At 38.1% G+C, this 21170-nt stretch overlaps 1 protein-coding gene across 2 annotated transcripts in view; it reads left to right on the top strand.

The window, feature by feature from the left end:
• Positions 1–3907: 3907 nt before the first annotated feature.
• The window catches only part of dgkb (diacylglycerol kinase, beta), a 75768-nt gene continuing 58505 nt past the window's right edge, over positions 3908–21170 (top strand). The window contains exons 1-6 of one of the 2 annotated variants that reach the window (XM_066715540.1): positions 3908–4084; positions 9855–10139; positions 14648–14724; positions 15283–15303; positions 15938–16085; positions 16719–16862. In XM_066715540.1, the coding sequence (XP_066571637.1) occupies positions 10070–10139; positions 14648–14724; positions 15283–15303; positions 15938–16085; positions 16719–16862 (460 nt within the window). In that variant the 5' untranslated portion in view covers positions 3908–4084; positions 9855–10069. Of the gene's footprint in view, positions 4085–9854; positions 10140–14647; positions 14725–15282; positions 15304–15937; positions 16086–16718; positions 16863–18445; positions 18550–21170 lie in introns of those variants that run through there. The other variant, XM_066715541.1, reaches the window with a different exon arrangement.

The following is a 21170-nucleotide window of genomic DNA, read 5'->3' as shown; positions in this document are numbered from 1 at the left end:
TATTATCTGATTTTGCTGAAGTATATTTTATATGACTCGTTAGCAGGCAAACAGGTTTCTTTCCTTTCATTTTTGTGTTTGTTTTGTTTCAGAGAGCAGATGGCACCATCTTGTTTAACAAATCTTGTTCTACAATACAATCAAACTGAGTCATCAGGGTGCCATACTATCACACCAACTGTTAACTGTTAACTTGAGGACTCAGTATGTCAAGTGCGTTTCAAAGTGTACCCATCCTCCAGAAAGTATGGCACTCTTACAACCTTATGTTAGCAATTTAAACTTCAAAAGCTAATTTTAATGCTTAAATCAATGTATTTAGTAAATATATAATTGTGGCTGTTGATCAGACACCTTTATATCCCTTTATGTACCAGAGCTTGTTATGGTGACATCACTCTCCTAGACTGGGAAGAGAGTTCGAACCCTGCAGCATCAGGGGACTGATCTTTACCCGTATTGTGTTTATCGCTGCTTTCTGCAATTGGTTTGAACGTTTGGCACCTGAATCTGTGCCTTAGACAGGTGGTTCAGACTGGTGGTCTGGAGACACAAATTGCGTTTAGCGAACGTACAGATGGTTTGACTGGGACTGTGGAGTGGCTTTTTCGAAGGGATTCCTGTCACACATTTATACATTACAACACACAGACACGTTTCACAGATAGATTGAGAGCAATTGGCTCATCAGACATGTCCTGGTGTTTCCATAATAGCTTCAGATTGACACAAGAAATTCATAAATCCAAAATGCAAATCTTCTTAGTGAAGTTTGCTGTCAGTTTCATAACAGTAGCATAAACAGATCCACAACACAAACTGAACGATGGAGATAAATGACATCTGCCTAGGTTAGGGAAGGAAAAGTTTATCAATGTTATCTTTCATACACATAAAGCTGACAAACAGTTCCTATGCCTGCACTTCTGCCCCACAGTCTCAGACCAATCGCTTCCTCCTCACAAGTCCATCTCCCGCACTCTGCTGACATCAATTACTCATAGCGGACCTGTCTGTAAATACCAGAAACCCAGCAGCTAGAACTAGTTAGAGTCCATTATTGCATTCTCCATAAATTAAAGAAAAATATACATCCTAGACCCTGAATGTATATGCCTTCTAATACAACTGACAGGAATTGATCCCGGACCTTCAACTATAATACACAATTACAGAGTTCCCCTTTGCCTAAAAAATATTAGTCCCAGTGGCACCATCTAATTAAGTAAAATTTAAATAAAAGAAAGTGTACTCCAGTATTTATATCCCAGTATTAGTCCCTGGTAGGATTAATGTTAGCACATTAGAGGAGACACGCCCAATCCCTAATTGTAAATTATGTTATAGTTAGAATATACCTTATTTTGAAATGCGTACTTTTTTGAATAAATAAATACATTTAAATTGTATTCTATGTTGATAATGTTTGATAAAGACTTTTCACGGTATAATCAATCTCTTGATGATTACTTTTTCCCCCACTGCTTAATCAGTCAAAACCTTCTTTAAATCCTTGCTTTTGGTGCTGGAGGACTGAAGTCTGTAGATGCACAGAAAGCTTAGAGATCAGGGAAAACATGCTCCCTGCAATTATTTATGACATCCTGTTGGCTCTCTTTAAAGACATTAGTGTCCTTAAAATAGTACATGCTTAGTGCAGACTACACAATTAAGGTACAGCTACACTTGAAAAGGGTCCACTAAAATGCTTTTGAGCTGACTGAATACAATCTATAGCTACAGCTATGTTTTATGTTTATATTTTTGAATGACTAAGGGCAACCAGATTGGTCAGGTTCTGAGTTATTTTGTGACACCTTAAATAATCGCACCCAGTCTTTTTTATAAGCTTCCAATACAGTGTCCATACAATATAGCTTTTTGATTAACGCATCAGCTAATATAAAAATAAAAACAATACTACATAAATATATTGACTCTGAACTGTGAATGAAGGTTATTCTACATTTCTCAAAGTATTTATATGCTATTTGGGACCATACTATGCTATAATATCCTAAAATAAAGATATGACAAGTAAATCCAGTTTTGTAAGCAAAAACATTCCCCTATTAATTTTGCAAATGTTCCTGCACGAATTCCATAGAATGCAATTAATTCCTGTACCCCACTCCTAATTGTTCTTTATATTTGCATTTGCTATTTCAACATATTCCCTCTGTATTGTCTCTCCCTATCCTCCCTCATTTTTGTTTCCCTACAACCCCCTGCATTTAAGTCTGATGACTTAAGCATTATATAATATTGACTTTGTAGTGCAGTGCAGACTTCTCAGTGTAGTGCAATCTTAGCTTTGCGGGTTTCCGTGGGGTTTTGGGTCAATTGTTTGTTGATGAAATAAAACATTAACCTCTGATACTGGCAGTGAGGGGTAATAAAAATGTTTTGTGCTATTTAAAATGGCTGCATCTGTAAGACTCATTCGGTGCTGCTGGCAGGAGCTTTAACCAGATAAACCACTCAAGACACCAATTAAGTGCACTGTTTACTGTGAGGCAGGTTATCTTGTGGTATGTTTACTATTCAATAATCCACTATATATATATATATATATATATATATGGTTAAAATAGTTTTATAGAAGAGAGATGACTAAATCTAATGTTTTTGTTTTGATTCCTAGGAAACCACATAAAACCAAACCAAATAAGAAAAGGATAATTCACACGTTTAAGTTGTCTGAATATTGATTCATGATATTTCACGAGTGGATTTGCTACCTTGTTTTAGTTTTTTTTAAGAAAGTGAGCATACTGCAGTTAAATTAATGTTTGCTGCTGTGTTATGGGAATCATGTGGCGATACACCATCCATTTTGTATGTTTAATGAGAACTGTAAGCTTGGATAAGTCTCCCAAGGCCTCATTCATAAAGAACAGTCCAGCCACGCTGAAAGCCAAGGATCAATAATACTGCTCAGCCATCTTACATTAAAGACATGTATCTTCCTTGTTAGAGTAAAGGCAAGCACACCCTGCCAGCTTGCCTATAAATAACGTGAATTTAAATATAATTATGATAAATAACTGGATAAAAAGTTTGAGTTGTATGCAGTGGTTTCAGCAACCATGCTACTTAAAACGATCCCCAAAGCAATCAACCATGTTGGCGTCAGAATTCAGAATTAGCATTTTCCACAGCATGTACCATGTTCAAATTGATTGTATATCAAAGGATATCTTTCACCATTATGTCCTGTAGGTGCAGTTTGCTCTGATTCTATGGAAGGAGAGACATGTGGGTATCTTATGGAAGTAGAGATCAGTTTGCTTAAAATATGAGCTGATGATTAATTTTTGGTCTCAGACTCAATTCAACTATTGTTTAATTCCTTCCCTGGGGAGCAACAATTACTGTTCACTTTATTGAAATGGTACAGACTCTAAATAATGTTAAAATGAATTTTGTTTTTGTCAAGCCCTATATGTTTGGACCTGTCATGGTGTAATCTTTACAAAGATGTGCTATTGCAACCTTTACGAGCAGCTGTACTGTTGGATAAAGCGATGTGCATTTTGTTTGATTTAATTTGGCTCATTTAGATCGATTTACCTCTGCAATGGCATCTTGTTTGGCCTCTGTTTGGTCTCCTCTGCCGAATAACCGAGTTTGTATAATGCACGCTCCTGTGTGAACACACCCTCGGCTCAACGTTGATTAAACTAACCGGAATCTAATTTGATATGTAGCAGCTGTCTCCTGTTGAGAAGCATGTTAACAAGAAAGGCATCCTTTCCTCTCCCAAAGTATTCAAACTCAGGACATCAATCAGATGAAAGAGCGAGGAGCTCCTGGAGGCCAGCAGTGATGTCAGCAGTAGTGTGGGAAATGATAATTGCAGAGGCGCTTGGCTGGAGCACTCCTCCAGCTCGGCACACACATCCACTGCCTCTGTACTCTCTGCAGGAGCCACTGCATTCGTGTGCCGGAGTGACAATAGAGGGGGGGAGAGCAGAGCTGCTCGGTGACTCACGAGGACCTCGGCAGAGCACAGTGCGAATGGACAAGTGTCGTGAGCTCAATCTGCCCATATCTGGAATATAGTTGCCCTATTTGAAGCCAGGTGAGTTGGTGCTTTCTTGTTTGTTGCTTTTTTAAGAGAATGCTGCATCACGATGGGACTCTGAGGAATTTCATCTGCATCTGATGTGTTGTCACGTATTCCTGTCTCATCATTTTCACTTAGTGTCTGCAGAGTGACAGCTTACATTTAAAATACCCACCTTCTTAATGCATTACAGCTTGAGCCAGTCTTGTCTTAGTTCTGTAATGATCCTGTTAGGCAGTGGGGCTCCCTGCTGAGACAAACATTGCAGCTGAATTCATTCAGTTCACACAGCAGTATAAAAGCCTGCTGTTGCATTTGTGTTACACCAGGACCAATAGGATTATCTAATAAGGATCTGGCGTTCTATTGATCAGTATTCTTTTAAAATATGTTTTGGTTTTGTTTCTATTCTGCATAACGAGGCAGATATCGCTCTGGTTTACATGTTTCTCTCTTCATTTATTTTGAGTTGTGAAAATGCATTGCTGTTTTAGTACAGTATTATATAGACCATAAATAAAATAAGTGAATAATAAAATGGAAGTGTATATATATATATATATATATATATATATATATATATATATATATATCCTTCAGACCGTCAGAATCATGGTGTTATGAATATGGATACATTTTGATCAATATAGAAACATGACAGAGAACCAATCCGTACAACTGCACCATTATGATTAGGCAGTTAAAGATAACGTGTTTAAAGAAAGGCACTGGTGTTCGTGATGTGTCTGTAAACTGTTCTGGACGCCTCTGGGAATGAGCTGGACATGCAGAATACATGTAGAAATAAGTTTTCGAAAGGGAATACTCCAATCTTGGGCCCAGCATGAATTCACTTGTGTGATTTTGCGCAGAGCCAATTTACTTAAACAACCATCACAGTACACAGAGAAAAAGACTAGTGGACAAGAAACAAAACAAACAAGAGGAAGATACACACAAATGCTGGATTAGTTCATTTATTTTTATACTTCTGCCTCCTTCAAATGAAGACACATATAAGAAGAAGATATGTGTTGCTTTTTTCTTAATTGCAAAACAACAAAGAGCTGGGTCAATGTTTGTTTCACTCCATAACTTTTAATATATTATTTGGGGTACAGGTTTCATATCTGTGCTTTTGTATTGTGTTTGACAACTTCTGACTACACAATGCCTTCACGTGCAACACAAGGTTGAACTATATCTTGGGACTTACATCTCGACCAAATAAATGTGAAAGGACTGTAACAGCAGTTAAAAAGCTATAACCCATCTCATCTAAATAAGTAAATTGGAGCAGAAGAATATGTACTATTAAATGGTGAGTGTTGGAGTAATTTATGCGTTGCTCTTGCACATGAATTGGGTCAAATAAACAAGCCACTGGAATGCATATTTATATACACAGGTGCACTAAAGATGACTAATTGTGAATGGGATTATGGTTATAGTTCCATAAGAGTTTCACACAAGAATACACACAGGATAAACACAGAGGCTAATGCCAATAGACTGTTTCCCTGATGTAACAGATCAAATCTTTAGGCTACCTTAGGTTTAGAGGGGAGGTATTTTATCCAAGATGCTCCTAGAGATGATTACAACATGAAATGCAGATATTGGGTGAGAGGTTCTCTTGCTACTGAAAACTCAAATAATACCTTGTGGTGTTTAAAGAAGCCACACTCCTCCTCACATTTGTCCATAGCATTCCTAACACACGATCTACATCATCATCTTAATTATTTTTAGATTTCAATTCGCATATCCTGCTTCATTAATCAACTGGGGAAGGGAGGCACAATGAAAGTGCACATCCTCCTCTACTGTGTCTGAGCAGCAACCAGAATAACAAACCTGGGGATTATGTTGCACTTTCATAATTGATATAATTAATAAGTCCTCTTACTACAGTGTTGGAGCATTTTTGTATTTACTGTTTCACTGTTGCAGTTCATAGGATGTCAAGGCAGTGCTGTGCTGTGAGGGCTTTTGTTTTAAGAGCTTCTAATATCAGGCCACCTTCTGATTGTACTATATAAGGCTTTTTTTATACCTGTACCTGAAGCTCAGCACAAATTACCCATGATTTGATCTAATAAAAATTTAATAAAAATGGCAAATGCTCAGTTCAGCACCTGGACAGCTCTGGCTTGTCACACATTTGTTAGCGGCACTACAGGGGGTTCTGTAAGCCTCGGTCAAGAGCTTTAATCACAATTAGAGGTATCAAGTCACTCTTGGGCTCTAGCAAATGAGGACATAAGTAGAAGATGTACATTAGGGGGGCTTAAAGGTCAAACTCCCTGGGAGAGGTGGGAGGACGGCATGATGGAGAACAAAGCTTTGCTCCACAGGGTATACGTAACTAGGTCAGGTCAAATGAGCTGAAGGTCCAACAATTAAATATCAATTTAAATATAAGAAGCCTTTGGTTTTGATTTTAGTTACTCCCTTTGTGTTGCCTCCGCCCTGCAAGCTTTTATGTGCCAAATAATAATAGAGAATTGGAAATGCTGATCTTTGTAAGGGATATGTAGAGTTCAAAGTGTATAATTGATCATGTCAATGCTGCATCTGGGTTTAGGCTACAGCTGTCGAGATACAAAGGCTTCAGAAGAATGACTTTAATATTGGAATTGCCATACAGTTAATGTTGTAATAACTCGTTCTCTTAAAGTAAGAGGCATTGTTTTAACATTAAGGACATGTATAATGTATACCTATATTATGCAAATGTCTCTGTGGGTGTAAATATGCACACATATTTAGGCTATTACAGTAAGGCAGAGTTATGGTTTTAACAAGGTATAAACGTTTTAATAAACAGAGATTAATTGTTTTGAGTGATACAAAAGTAGAAACTAAATGCACAGAAGCATATTAAATTGTATAATGAATGATTCTGGGCATAAATATTGGAGAGTAGGTGACTAAATTGTTTATACCTGACAATACAGTAGAATAAATCAGTATTAAGTGCAACACTGAGGCACATTTCCAAAGAGCAATAAGACTTATCAGCTGAAGATTTATTGTCAGTTGATGTAAGAAGTAGAGAGAGAGAGAGAGAGAGAGAGAGAGAGAGACACAGAGAGAGAGAGAGTTGAGAAAAAATAAGCACATCATCTTGTTTAAACTCCTATAGTACCCTTAGTTAAACAGGATCCCAACCAATATATGGAGATTTTTAAATTCAGAAGTTCCAATGTTGTGTAGTCATGAAAGTGCTCTTGGGTTTTGTCTGTGTACTAAATCAGTCGAAGAGGGAATAGGTAAACAGCACTGCTAACTTTATCACTTTCAATATAAAGCACATTTGACAATTAAACTCTTTTGGACATTCCAGAACTCTGAAAGATTCTCATGCATCATGGAAACCCGGTTGAAATGCAATATAATCTCCAAAACATGACAATGAGATGTGGAATTTACAGAAAGATCAATAGAGCCCAGTAGCCCGATGGTTCTCTGATTGGCAGTCTAGTGACCCAGTGCTGGTTCAAGAGATATGTGGATAAATACAGATCGGTGGGAGCTTGACTTCATTTGTTCTCACTGCATTAATAGCAGTCCGAACTATCAGAATGAAAAAATTGATTTGTATTTCTTACACTGGATGAGACACTAAGTGGGGTTTTGACCTCTGAGACAAATATTTAGATCTTTTGGATTTCAGTAACTTAAAGGAAAACTCATATAAATGCAGATATATAAACCCTTCACATGACTGAGTCCAAATCACATATTGTGTTCATGCTTCTCCAAATCAGTAATATTGATATTACAAAATACAGTACTTTCAACTGCCTATAGTCAGATGTCTGGGTGAAGCATAATTCAAAACTCTGTGATCCTCCAGCTGTGGTGTCCCTACAGAAACAAGTGATTGTTGACATTGTAGTCTGGGTACAACATTGTCCACCAGTGCTGTGTCTGTTATTAATAAATAGAATGACAGTGAATCCTATTTTTTTATTTCCAATAAATAAGGAATATGCATTTCAAATGAAATTATTTTAATCGAGTGCAAGTTTTCATTGTATTTGTTGTATTTATAAACTTTGGTGTCAATAATAAATGATCGGTAAATAGTTTATAAAATAGTTGGAACCATTAATAATTACATTTATAAACCTTTATAAGATATGATTCATCATTTATTAAATCTGCCATTTTGTTTCAAATCTTTATTACAAATGATCAATAATAACTTATAAAGGTTTATTGATCATTATTTTCTCCAGATCGGTAGTGTGCTTCTCTTTGTAAACAAGGGGCCGGATTACATAAAAACTTTGACCCACGAGCTAATAGGAAACTACAAACCTGTACATCATAGCGGTTACATTTATGATTAGACAAAAGTAGCATCTAACAAAAAATGAAGCCGCGACTTAGTACAGTCCTGTAGTTTGTTATTAGCGGGTGGGTCAAAGTTTTGATTTAATCCCAGCCAAGAATAAAAGATCTGTAATCTGAATGAAAACTGGTTAGTATTTATTTATTTTTAATTTCAAACTACCCTATTGTATTTTTCCTTTTAGCCTATTTGTCCTTCCAGAATAGATTTTAAAATTTGTATTAGCATTTTTGTAAATCAAATTTACATTAAATATAAACATCCCCAAGTCATCTGTGGGCAGTTCTCCTGTTGATGAGTTAGTCAAAGCCATGTAGTTCCAGCAAATTACAGTCTACAAAGTTGGTTTAGTTTTAGGATTGTCCTGCTTTAGTCGAAAGCATTCAACAATGATATTTAATCATGTGAATGACTTTTAGATAAGTTGCTCTGAATTATTTAAATCTTAGCAAAAAGGAAACAGATGGTGTCTTAAATTCCATGTCCTTAAAATGACAGATGTGTCCCAGAACAAAGAATACAGCCTCAGGGTAATTTATGACAAGATTATCTGTTCTTTAATTGTCTGTTATATGAGCATAAAATGTATCATAATAATAATTTGCATATACATGAAAATACATATTGCTAAGTTTAAAAAATATTTAACTATACACAGATATTTTGGTAACATATAATTTACAGTGTCATAAATAAATTATGGTTAAATAAAGCAGTTAGGAACCATTAATAAATCCATGGACGAATGATCAATAAACCTTTATAAGATTCGATTGATCATGTATAATAAAGATTGCGTTTTACCAGCTTGCATTTTCTTTGGTTTTTATGAATGATAAATAATATATTATAAAGGTTTATTTATAGTTTATAAATTGAATTATTAATAGTTCCGAACTGCTTTATAAACTATTTACCAATCATTTATTAACAACACTGTCATATAAAGTGTTACCAACATTTTGTAGTACTAGTAATTATTATTATCAAGCTGCAATGCATTGTGGGAAATAGTTAAAACATCCACATGACCTCAGTGATCGGTATCAGCAGCCTCAGTAAATATTTAAAACTTGTTTTACTCATGCTGTTTGTGGCATGAAAAGAAAGATACAATTTAGCATTTGTATAGACAATCCTGCAAAGTTAATTAAAAAGGGATGGGAAATAAATGCTAATTGTGTGGAGGCTCATGGAGAATAATGACACCTTGTACTGTACATTAAAAAAGTATATATTTCTTTTGTAGGGATCATGGTCGACATTTAATCAGAACCATAGAGTGGTCAGGCTTGAACACATTTAGATTTTTCAGCTGGAGCCCATAAGTGAAATCAATTAATAATTTAATCAATCAACTCTTCTTTCCTGTATGTTTGTACTTCTGATGCTAATTCATCCCCCCCTCTCTTTGATCCACAGTAGATTCAATGGACGTACAGCACCTATGATCTCCTCACACCTTGAAGCTCTGGGAAGAGGCGACACTGTGGTTATAGCTCAGCTTGTGGTGGATTTATGCAATTAAGAGTTTTTGGACCTTTTGGAAGGATCACAGGCACTCAGGTGATTATCTGAGCGCCAGCAGGCTGAGCTGACACAGATATTTGGGATGTGACAAAACACGCTCTCTCATCATGACGAACCAGGAGAAATGGGTCACTATGAGCCCTGCGGAGTTCTCTCAGCTCCAGGAGTACGCGCAGTGTAAGCATATTTCTACCTGTTTTGTCACACACACACACAAACCCACACACTTTTAAGCAGAAGCAGATTAATATGTGAATCACTCAACTATATACTCATAATCAGCGTCTACCATCTACCAGTGTTTTTTTCATGTTTTGTTTCTTCAGATACATTTGTAAACCAGTAAACTTTAGCCGTGATATCTTGTAAGACTTGTTTTTCGACAAAATTCAGGCCTTAAAGATTACAAATCTAAATTGGTAAGAAGTAATTACAATAGCAGTGTTACACAGTCAAGCCCTTTCTTACAAGCAGGAAAAATGATTTATGAATGTATTTGCTTATGTATTGTTTCCTGAGCAATATCACAATCAATGAACATTATAAATCCTGAAGCCTACCGACAAGACAAATGTGCAGGCAGGGAGAACTCTCTTGAAAACAAATTTTAAAATCAGACATTTCTACAATTATTGGTGGAAGCAATGTTTCAGCCAGGATAAAAGTGTACCAATGACTCATAACACTGTTGATTGGAATAAGATCAAAATACAAATGCTCTAATGATAAGCATTATAAAAACAATATTTCAAAGGGAAGTATTATTATAAATATGAATATAAATATTATTTTCTGGCATCTATAAATTCAAATATATTTGATTCCGTTATGAGATATTCAAAGTGTAGAACAAAAATCTAAATAATGAGAACCCCAAGGCCCATATATTTCCTCAGGGTGCGATGTCTAACTCAGTCTTGACATACCTCTCGCTAATTGGTTTGTGTATTATGACAGCTATGCGGAGCTGTCTAGGAATTATAGTAGAGTAATAATCTTATCAGCACATGGGAGACAACGGAGAGTCCTTCATATAATTGCATTGCAATTGGTGTTGTATTTCTGCATGGAGATGCATCTTTAAATCGTACATCCTGGAAGCTGTAGTAATAAGTGTCTGGTGAGATCTGCAAAGCATTACAAAAAATAAAATAAAATCTGCAAACACAAATGTGACAGTGATATTAGTGATGTGACTAGTGATATTTATTTTTGCTTTATATTGTAAAATCTTAGGCTTTTTGCTACTTGGTCTCACTGATGAATCGGGGTGCAAGCAACAGTTTTTATTCTCAGACAGCTTTAATGGGACCACACAGAACTCGGTCTCTTTGTAAACTACAACCTGGTGGAAAATGGGGGACCCCTATATATCTCCTTGCCCCATGCACTGCTTTGCGTCCTGTGGCCCCCATTTGCTTGAGATCGATGGTCTTGTGTGTGACCACCCTGAAGCTTCATCGGTCGTTGTTTCTGAGCTGGGTCCCACTCTCGGACACCTCACACACAGGCGACCACACTCTGCCTCTCGGGAGATATCTTTGTTCGTACACCACCCATCTGCTGCTACGCTATGGCCCACCTCAGGCATGTTCAACCCACCACTGGAATGGACCCCCATCTTGGACGCCATTCATCTCCCACTTTGGATAGTTCTTGGTCCGAATGCTGCCGTCCTTAAGCAGAAGCTTCTCCTGGTACTCACTCAGTTCTGCCTCTCGCTCTCTCTGCTGCTCTAGGATGCTGTAGGCCTCTTACTATTGTCACATGTTTGCTACTCACTGTGGGCAAGGTCATACGAATCACTTCCCAGATCTCCCAGAAAAACTGTATGCCCGGGCTTTGGGTAGATCCTGCAGAATTCAAGCTTTTGCCACCCTCTCTCATTCTCAGGAGACCTCCATAAGATGGTCCACACGGCTCCTCTCATCTTGTTGAGCCAAATCCTATGCTCTTATCTGACACCAATGTAGCGTTTTAGTCTTTTTGCTGCTTGGATTCACTGGTGCAAACACCCTCTCTCTAAACTACTACCCGGCGGAAACTGGGGGACCCCTATAAATCTCTTTGCTCCTCATCTCCTCCAATCACGGCACCCCTCTGTTCCCCGACAGGGCTAACCTTCAACCCCCAAAGCTACAATGATTCCCCTCCATAAACCAGATCCACAAACGATCTGCCCCACCCCCAACACAACGAACTGACACACACAAACGCTGCAGTCCCTCCATTCCACATAACAGTCCCAGACCACTACAATATTTGATTTATATTTTATATATATACAGCTCTGGAACATATTATTATGTATATATATATATATATATATATATATATATATATATATATATATATATATATATATATGCTTCATGAAAGATTATACCAATAAGAATTGTGTGACAGATCTCCTGGGAGTTTTGGCTGCTCATATTATCTAAAATATTCAAACATTATTATATTATATTCCATTCTGGTGTGCATAAAAAATAAAAAAATAAACATCCTTACAATCTTACTACTGACACACTAATAAATGATCTGGTTATTTCACAAGCCTCCTACAAGTGTAACATCAATGAACAAACATATGTGCACACACCTTCAAAAGCACAGAGTCAATACCTGATGTTCAAATGCATTCTGTTCTTTGTGAATCCTCCTTTGGCATTGATAACATCGGGGAAGGTGTAGGCTTGTTATCGGATCATCACCTCTCAGGGGGCCCGTCCCACCACTGCCCCTCACAGGGTCTCTCCCATCCCGCCAGGCTGTGCTTGAAGACTGAGGCTTTTCTTTTCGTTCATACTGCACACCTACTGGATCGAACGATCGTCTGGATCATCCAGAAATCGTGGTGGCCAATCAGAAACATTTGATTTCATGTTCCCTTCACCATCTGCTCTTCAACTTGGATGTGTGCTTTGGACCGGTATCGTTCTGAGAGCCCAACCTTGAGCTGCTTGATAGAGGGACCTGCTAGGTCCTGGGTAACACATCCTAGTGTATTTTGGAATTGAAAGGCAGCAAGACTGGAGGGTGACAAAAAAGCCTGCAAACAAAGCAGATCTGCCGCCATGACACGTTGCGTACAGCTGGGCATGATGCACTTCTCCACATTGGATTACACTACTTTGCACCCAAATATAGCCACTGGTCATGCAGCACCATTAGCCAGCTACCTGCGGAAGACAGACTTTTATATTTCGCATTAGTTATTTCATGTGACAGCAATACTCTGAGTCACCACTGGGGTAGCATAAACAACAATGGTTCTTCAGGATGCTATTCTTAAAATAAAAGGTGCCTGAACCAACAGCTCGTATCCAGCAGCCAAAATTAGAAGCGGGAATACTAATAATAAATGGAAAATATATGTGATGTATGTCTGTCAGTGTCAGATGTATGTCAGTGTAATTTTAACCTTCATACCCAGATATGAAGATTTTTCTTATTAAACAGGATCTCATTTGTGCCGTTCAACTGGCATGTAATACCATTAGCAGAAGCAGGACTGTGTTCCTGCTTTGAACTGCAGTTAGCCAAACCAGAAATAGCGCAGTGTCAGTGGAATTAATGTAATGTTGTGGACGACTCCTCGTGATAATTTCCGTTACAAAGGCCTCACGTTTACATTGCACTTGCTGGTTCATCTCTTACAGTGTCTTTTTTTATCTAAATAAATCACACAATCTCCCTGTGTTAATGCTGATGTAAATATATTCCATGTATCAGGCTTTAGAAAATGATCACCAAAGGTTAGATAGCAAAACAAGGGTTGGTGAATTTGATGGAGAATTGGAGAATTAATGACAATACTTTACACAAACATTAATCCCAATAGAACCCCACACAGACACCAATATATTGATATACAATAGATGAAATAGTCCCAATTGTCTGAGGTCCTCCAAGATTAATTAATTAATTCACCCCATCGTGCTCGTTTGGTGTCCATTAATAACTAAGTGATCCAAGGATCCTATCCAGTCTATTTTTAAATGTTCCCAAATTGTCGCTTCAACCACAACGCTGGGGAGTTTGTTCAGATTGTGACGCCTCTCTGTGTGATGAAGTGTCTCCAGTTTTCTGTCTTGAATGCCTTGAAGCCCAATTTCCATTTGTGTCCCCGGGTGCGTGTGTCCCTGCTGATCTGGAAAAGCTCCTCTGGTTTGATGTGGTCGATGCCCTTCATGATTTTGAAGACTTGAATCAAGTCCCCACGTAGTCTCCTCTGTTCCAGGGTGAAAAGGTTCAGTTCCTCAGTCTCTCAGTAGGACATTCCCTTCAGACCTGGAATACAATGTTTGACTCTAAAGTGGCCGACAGGGGCCGATATTCCCATGATGCTGTATGCAGTTTCATCATAGCTCTCCAAAACAGTTTCCCCAAACATCTGTCTCCAAAGACATAACAAAACAAAAGTTTTAGTCATCCAAATTGATCATCTTCCATTGGATGAAGTTCCAGCAAACAAATCTTAATAAGATATTGACTTTATCTCTCATTTACACTATGAAACGAATTATGTAAAAGACCTGTTATTGATCAACTTTTACCACAGCTTATTCAAGTGAACCAGAGCAGCCAGCAAACCTACACATCCAGCTTCACACAACCAGTTGTTTTTCCAACCAATTCTATCATGAAATGACAGTATCTTATTAAAACAAATTGCTTTCCAGACTCAACCAAGAAGCTCAAAGATGTTCTTCAGGAGTTTCACGGAGACGGGGTGCTGGCGAAGTACAACCCTGAGGAGGTACCTATCCCCTGTTAGCGCTCTTCCTGAATCGGGCCAATAGTCACATGCCTTTCCATCCAGCCAATGGTGTGATGGGAATCATAGTTTGGGTAATTCAGACGTGGAGGCACCACTTTTCATGTCTGAATGGTTTAGGAGACCCTCCCTTTGCTTCCAAGTTAAAGGAAAAGTGTCACAGGAGTAAGTAGTGGAGTGTTTTACAGCCTCCAATGTCAAAGCACTATAAGTATAAGTATATATTTACCCATTACTTTAATTGGCACCACCTGATAACCCTTCTTAACGATTTCTACTACCGATTATTTCCTGTAAAGCAAGTTGTCAGTAACTTTAAGGAGGTGCTTACAATGTGATGAATCAATCAGTTGATAAATAAAACACTGTAAACAAGGTCAATTCTCTCTTCCCTCTTTGTAAAGCATGTCAAGTACAGCTAATGTTTATAATCTAACAAGTCTGTTGAATTGTGCTCCCAAACGACCCCTCTCCTCCCTGCTCTGTATATGTTTTCTGTCTTGTAACCTCTTTCAAATCTCCTCTCTGCATGCGGCATAGAAACAGGAAATTCTCAATCAGGTAAGAGACCCGTGAAGGTCTATTGTTATGAACCGATGCTCTGTTTAAATCAGGTCCCCACTAGTCTATGGCTGTGAAATTATCTTTAAAAGAACAGAAAGATGGAATTACTTTCTTACCTACTCCCTGACTTAATAAATGATACATTCTCTCTCTCTATCTCTCCCTCTTTCTCTGTCTATCTCTCTCTCTATCTATATATATACAGCTCTGGAAAAAATTAAGATACTACTTCATATTGATTTCTGAACTTGGAGTGATCTTTTAATTATATATATTACCATGTTTTGGACATTGTTTGTAATTCTTTCTGCCTTCAGCTATTGCATGTTATTTGTTAAATAGGTGTGATGCACTTTATGTAACAGGTGACTAATCTTGTGAGAGATACATCTATCAGGCATGTCAGACAGTGCGCCTCCTTTAAGCATGATTAAATATAGGGACATAGGTATAGTTTTAAGAGAATTGTAGTTAAATTAACACATGATGGACAGTGTAATTTACATGACAACGGTTACAACATGAAATGTAAACTGAAGTCACAGAGTCTTACTCAGTAATACAATGTATCTAATTAAGGTAGACATTAAAACCTTTAAAGAAGTATAACTGTTTATTCATTGAACCTCAGGAGATTGACTTTGAAGGCTTCAAACTGTTCATGAAGACATTCTTGGAAACGGAGCTCCCTGAGGACTTTTGCCAACATCTTTTTGTGTCATTTCGTAATAAGTTCTCCCACCCCAGCCCCTCCACGTCAGAAAAGACACGTGTACTGAGTAAGGAAAACCATTTCGAGACCAATTTCATGGCAACGTAATCTGAAATCTATTTATCTATCCCTCATCTATGTATCTTATGTACCTGTCTGTCTAAACAAATCCCATCTAATCTGTGAATTATTTCAACCGTCGAATTCCCTGCAACAATGGTTTTAATAATTATTGTATTCCTGTTTCATTTGGCCCCGATAATCTAACACAGAGTTGTCCAATACTAGGACATCCTGACCTATTTTGTCTCCTGGTCTTAATTTTAACAGATCTCTTGATTATGTGATCAAATTAAAACATTTAATGAAAGTGTTTGGCCTGATTCGTGTTTGGCCTCTGTTCAGGTGTGGAATATGTCATCAGGCCCAGACACTGGTGCCAAACCCATAGCATGTGTCTGGTTTCAGAAATCTCATCATTCATAGTTGGCTTAATAATACAAATATTAAAACAAACCCTAGAAAAGACTTAGTTTTGTGTTAAAAGGGTATTTTAAGCAGAAACTAAATCAGAATTGTTTTCCCTCTTGGTGTTGATTTTCCTCTTTTCTTGTTGTGTATTCTTTATTATTATTTTTTTCTTTCTTTCCTACACAGACAACAATACATCCGTCACTTCTGATTATATTTTGTATTTCAGGTCTTAAACTCATGAAAGGTAACACAACGCCGCAGAGGGTCCCTAACCTCCCGCAGATGGAGCCGCCCGTGTCTGTGCAGCTGAAGGACATTGTCTGTTATCTGTCTCTGCTCGAGGGGGGGAGGCCAGAGGACAAGCTCGAGTGTAGGTCCACAGTTTGGCTCAAATCCTCATTGCAGCACAGATAACCGTCTCAAGAGCGGGCAAGGAAATAGCCTTTTATCCCTATTTATCTATGTCAATCTTTCTTTGAAATCTGCTGACTCTCAGCGGAGTTTCTCTCTGGACTTGTGCATATTTTAGCACAAGCTTCCTGCTGCTTCAACATTGTAATAATAAATGACAGGATTCATATTTTTAATATCCACAGTACCCTTTTGGGTAAATCACAGCTTTTCCACTCGATTGAAATAGTGTGGACCATAGTGTCAAAACATTTACCAACATGCTAACTTTTTCCTCTTTTGTTTCTTTGTCCTTATAAGAAAACAAGGTGTGAAAATAAATATCCTAGGCAGCTAAATTAAGATTATCTACATGCTAATTTAAGTGTTTGTTAAGAAATCAAACAAAAATACATTAGATTTTAATATTTATAACTGTTTGTTCATAAACTTACACAAGTTATTTCAAAACATCTATCTTTGGTTCCAACACCACCTTTCTAAAATGTCTTTCATAAGTGGGTGTTGATTTTAATCTAACAGAAACCCTGCTGCCCACGTTACACCAAAGTACAATTTGTAATTGATGTACGTGTGTCATGTGTCAATTTTTTTATCTGTAAAAAGATCCACCCAAAGATACAGTTTGTCTAATTCGCAGAAACTGCCTGCAAAAGACAAATCACATTTTATAAAGAATTTTCTGAAACCTAGCAGTAATAAATAATTCCATCTGAAGGAAGCTGATCGAGTCTCATTAATTGATTCTGTATTCAGTATTATCCTGATCTCCAAAGCACAGACATACTTGTTAAAGCTGATTACATTGGCAGATAAAAATGTGAAGAAATAGCACCATCTACTGGACATATGTATGTACATCCTTTTTGAATGTCACACGATTAATAACGTTTTATTTGAACTTAACTTTAGTTTTAAAGGAAACTTGTATTTTAAATAATGTATAAATAACCATTTGAGTTTATTATACCATCATCTTATATTTCAGCATATAAAACTGAAATCTGTTGGGTTTAGGGTCTTGAAAATGGATGATTGGATTAATTGATGATGAATTAAAATCTTTGGAGGTCTCGCATTAATTGCACACAGACAGTGGTTGACAAGATGTTTTTTAATCAGGTGTGCAGCCGCGGCTCGTCTGTATGGGCAGGTGGGGCAGAGCCCCACCAAAATATTCAGCCACTTGAAAACATAGAACTCTATATAAACTTAATAAATCCTAAAATTGTTAACTCGTGAATGAGTTCATCATTATTTCAAACATATTTTCAGAGTTTCTAGGCTATTACAAGTCGTAAAGTGGGACTGATATGTTGAAATTTGGCGCATTGGCTTCGGCTGACAGGGTGACTATATTAATGAGTGCACTAAGCGGGGCAGCTGGTCTCTGAGCCCTCCCGAGCTCAACAGCGCCCCACATTTCCAATGTAAATCTGTGGTGAGAAGTGGAAATGCAGCGCGCTCGGATAGAGAGCCATATGGGCAGAGACGAGACCGGCCCGCCTGTTCTTACGTTACATGAACGTAGATCCGGACAATGCTATATCATTCCGCGTCAGCAAAGGGTATGCGAGTCTGTGTCAAAGGCGTGCGTCAGACTGTGAACATGGCGGGCGGCACCGATCATCCCGTGTGTAACAGCGGTGAGTTGCTGTTACAGATCTCGTTTGAGAGATTGTCAGTTAGCGAGAAAATGGCCATCAAACAACTTGGCCCCGTCAAGCCAAACAAAAATCGTACAACAAACAAAGGACAATGGTAGGTCGTTCAATAGGACATTTTCCAATACCATTGGCGATGCTTTCAATTGAAATGAGATCCCCGAGTTCAACAAAGCAATCATCGAAAAATGTGCTAATATTAAGCAACGGCGGGCCAAATTCTTATACAAAAAATAAATCACCATCAAATAAGTGAAAGCATAAATCAATTAGTTTAAACGTCCTCTTGTAAATAGCCTGTAAATAAATATGAATATGCCTATATGACATTTCTGCATTCCAGAAGGGAAACAATTGCAAAAGAACAATCAATAAAAATAAAATAAAAAAATCAAAATTTAAAAAGATAGATAAAAAATAGCCTGTAAATAGTTTGTTTGTGTTTGTTTTGTTAAATAGCCCAGTTCTCCATGCGCCAATGGTTAAGCTACTTGATAATTGTTCTGAGAATTGGCTTTGTTTTCTTCTCCTGATTTTTTCCCCCTCGTAACCATTTAAATCAATATTCAAACACAATAAATACTACATTCATGTGTGCATTCTAAGATAACATTCTATGTATGTATGTCAAGCCTGCTACTCACCATTAGAGCATCACCCGCAGGTTGAATTACGCAAGGACACTACATCTCTGCTCAAAGTGTTCTGCATGTGTTCAGTCATTTGTCAATCAATCGTAGGTTAATCATATAGCCTACAATACAATCCAGAATCTGCCCCACCTACATTTATGGTCAGGAGCCTCTACTGCAGGTGTGCAGGCATTGTTGGACTCTCTTTGTGTTGTGAGATTGTGAGTTTTGTCGTGTGTCTGTGCTATTGTTTCAACTAAAGGTCTTCGGCCTTTCAGCCTTTATTCGTCCGCAGTTGTTTTAGTAAAGAATATCAGTGTCCGTGTGAGTTATGCTTCATTTTCTTAAGCTATTTACGTTACAACCTGGGGACTCATTTCTTAAGTGAGCGTCCAGTCCTTTGAAATAGAAAATAAATGTAATTTATTAGTAACTGATTCATCATCCTGCGACGATCTGTCTTCTTGTCGTCTGTGAAGCCCTGTTTAGGTAAAGCCTTTAGTCGTGATTAATGAGCTCCAGGCCTCGTACAGCTGCTTGTTTACTCGCTTTTCTACACACAGGTAGACTGCAGTTAAAGGGGTTTATGAGTCTCATAATGTCGTATGACGGATCATGTCTTTAAAGAGCTCAGACCAACCTAATTCATATAATCTTGATCTGTAGCTAAACTGGCCTGAAAAAGCAACAGTTTTTCAAGTGGACATCAGGTGTAAATGCTGTAAACTTTGCCTGAATATTTACTAAGTAATAAGTACAAATGAGTCTTTTCCTCATCACAACAATCAGCAAGAAATAAATATAGCACTGCTTACACCACTGTGACCGTTACTGTCTCTGTGTGAGATATTGCATCCAAGCTTGATGTGTTTAATTGCATAAACATGCTTTGTGTAAATGTGTTCATCAACAAGAACAAGTAATAAGTGTAAATGGCTGAGAAGTGCAACAAATCCACTTCGGCTGCTCCCTTATCCTTTCATTTGGTTTGCACTCATCCGTGACGACTCCACTTTCATGTGGCATCAAACCCAAGTTTCATCAAAACACTTTGCATTGAGCGTTCCATGGCAATGCGGCAGGATTGTGAAGAAGTATGTTACACTGTTTCAGGGTGCGGTTCCAGGGGGCGTCTGTGTGTTACACTGTTTCAGGGTGCGGTTCCAGGGGGCGTCTGTGTGTTACACTGTTTCAGGGTGCGGTTCCAGGGGGCGTCTGTGTGTTACACTGTTTCAGGGTGCGGTTCCAGGGGGCGTCTGTGTGTTACACTGTTTCAGGGTGCGGTTCCAGGGGGCGTCTGTGTGTTACACTGTTTCAGGGTGCGGTTCCAGGGGAAGGTGCATTTGAAGTCTGTGTGTTGCATGAAGGACCAGCGCGTCCCTCCTGATTTGACAGAGAATATCTTCTATTCAAGCAAAGCACCATCACTTAGCAGGACTTCCTTGTTGCACAGGCTGAAACAGTTCAAACAGTCCGCTCAGGCAAGTCCAGTTGGATTCTTGATCATTTAGATGTGGATCTCAAAGTGTCTTCTGACTTGTGTGTCTACCATGTCCCAAGTAAGGTCTGACACACTTCATACAAGCTGCAATGTGTGTAGCTGCAACAGACAGTGTACCTTGAATCAAAGTCGTCTTTTTAGCCATGAACTGTGAAATACCTTTAAGTAACATGATCTGTATGCTATTGATCAGATATTAGTGGACCCTTTCTTTAGATTAGTATTGCAGGCCTATGGTCCTCTTATTCCTGATCCAAAATGTGTGACAGATGTCCAATCTGAGCCTAGATAGTGTCTAATGCCAGCCCTGACCTGTCTCTCCCCATCACGGACTGTGTGTGTGTCGATCGTTGTCATTGTGTTCGTGTGATTGTGTCCCTCACTGTCCCCAGCCTACTGTATTTTATTGTATTGGAATTTGTAAATTGCATTATGCTTTGAACTGTACTGTATTTTTACACTTTGTATTG

Source organism: Amia ocellicauda, chromosome 10 (genome assembly GCF_036373705.1).
Source record: "Amia ocellicauda isolate fAmiCal2 chromosome 10, fAmiCal2.hap1, whole genome shotgun sequence".
NCBI classification, from domain to species: Eukaryota; Metazoa; Chordata; class Actinopteri; order Amiiformes; family Amiidae; genus Amia; species Amia ocellicauda.
The sequence above is the reverse complement of the archived record's forward strand: the minus strand, read 5'-3'. Positions and strand labels throughout refer to the sequence as shown.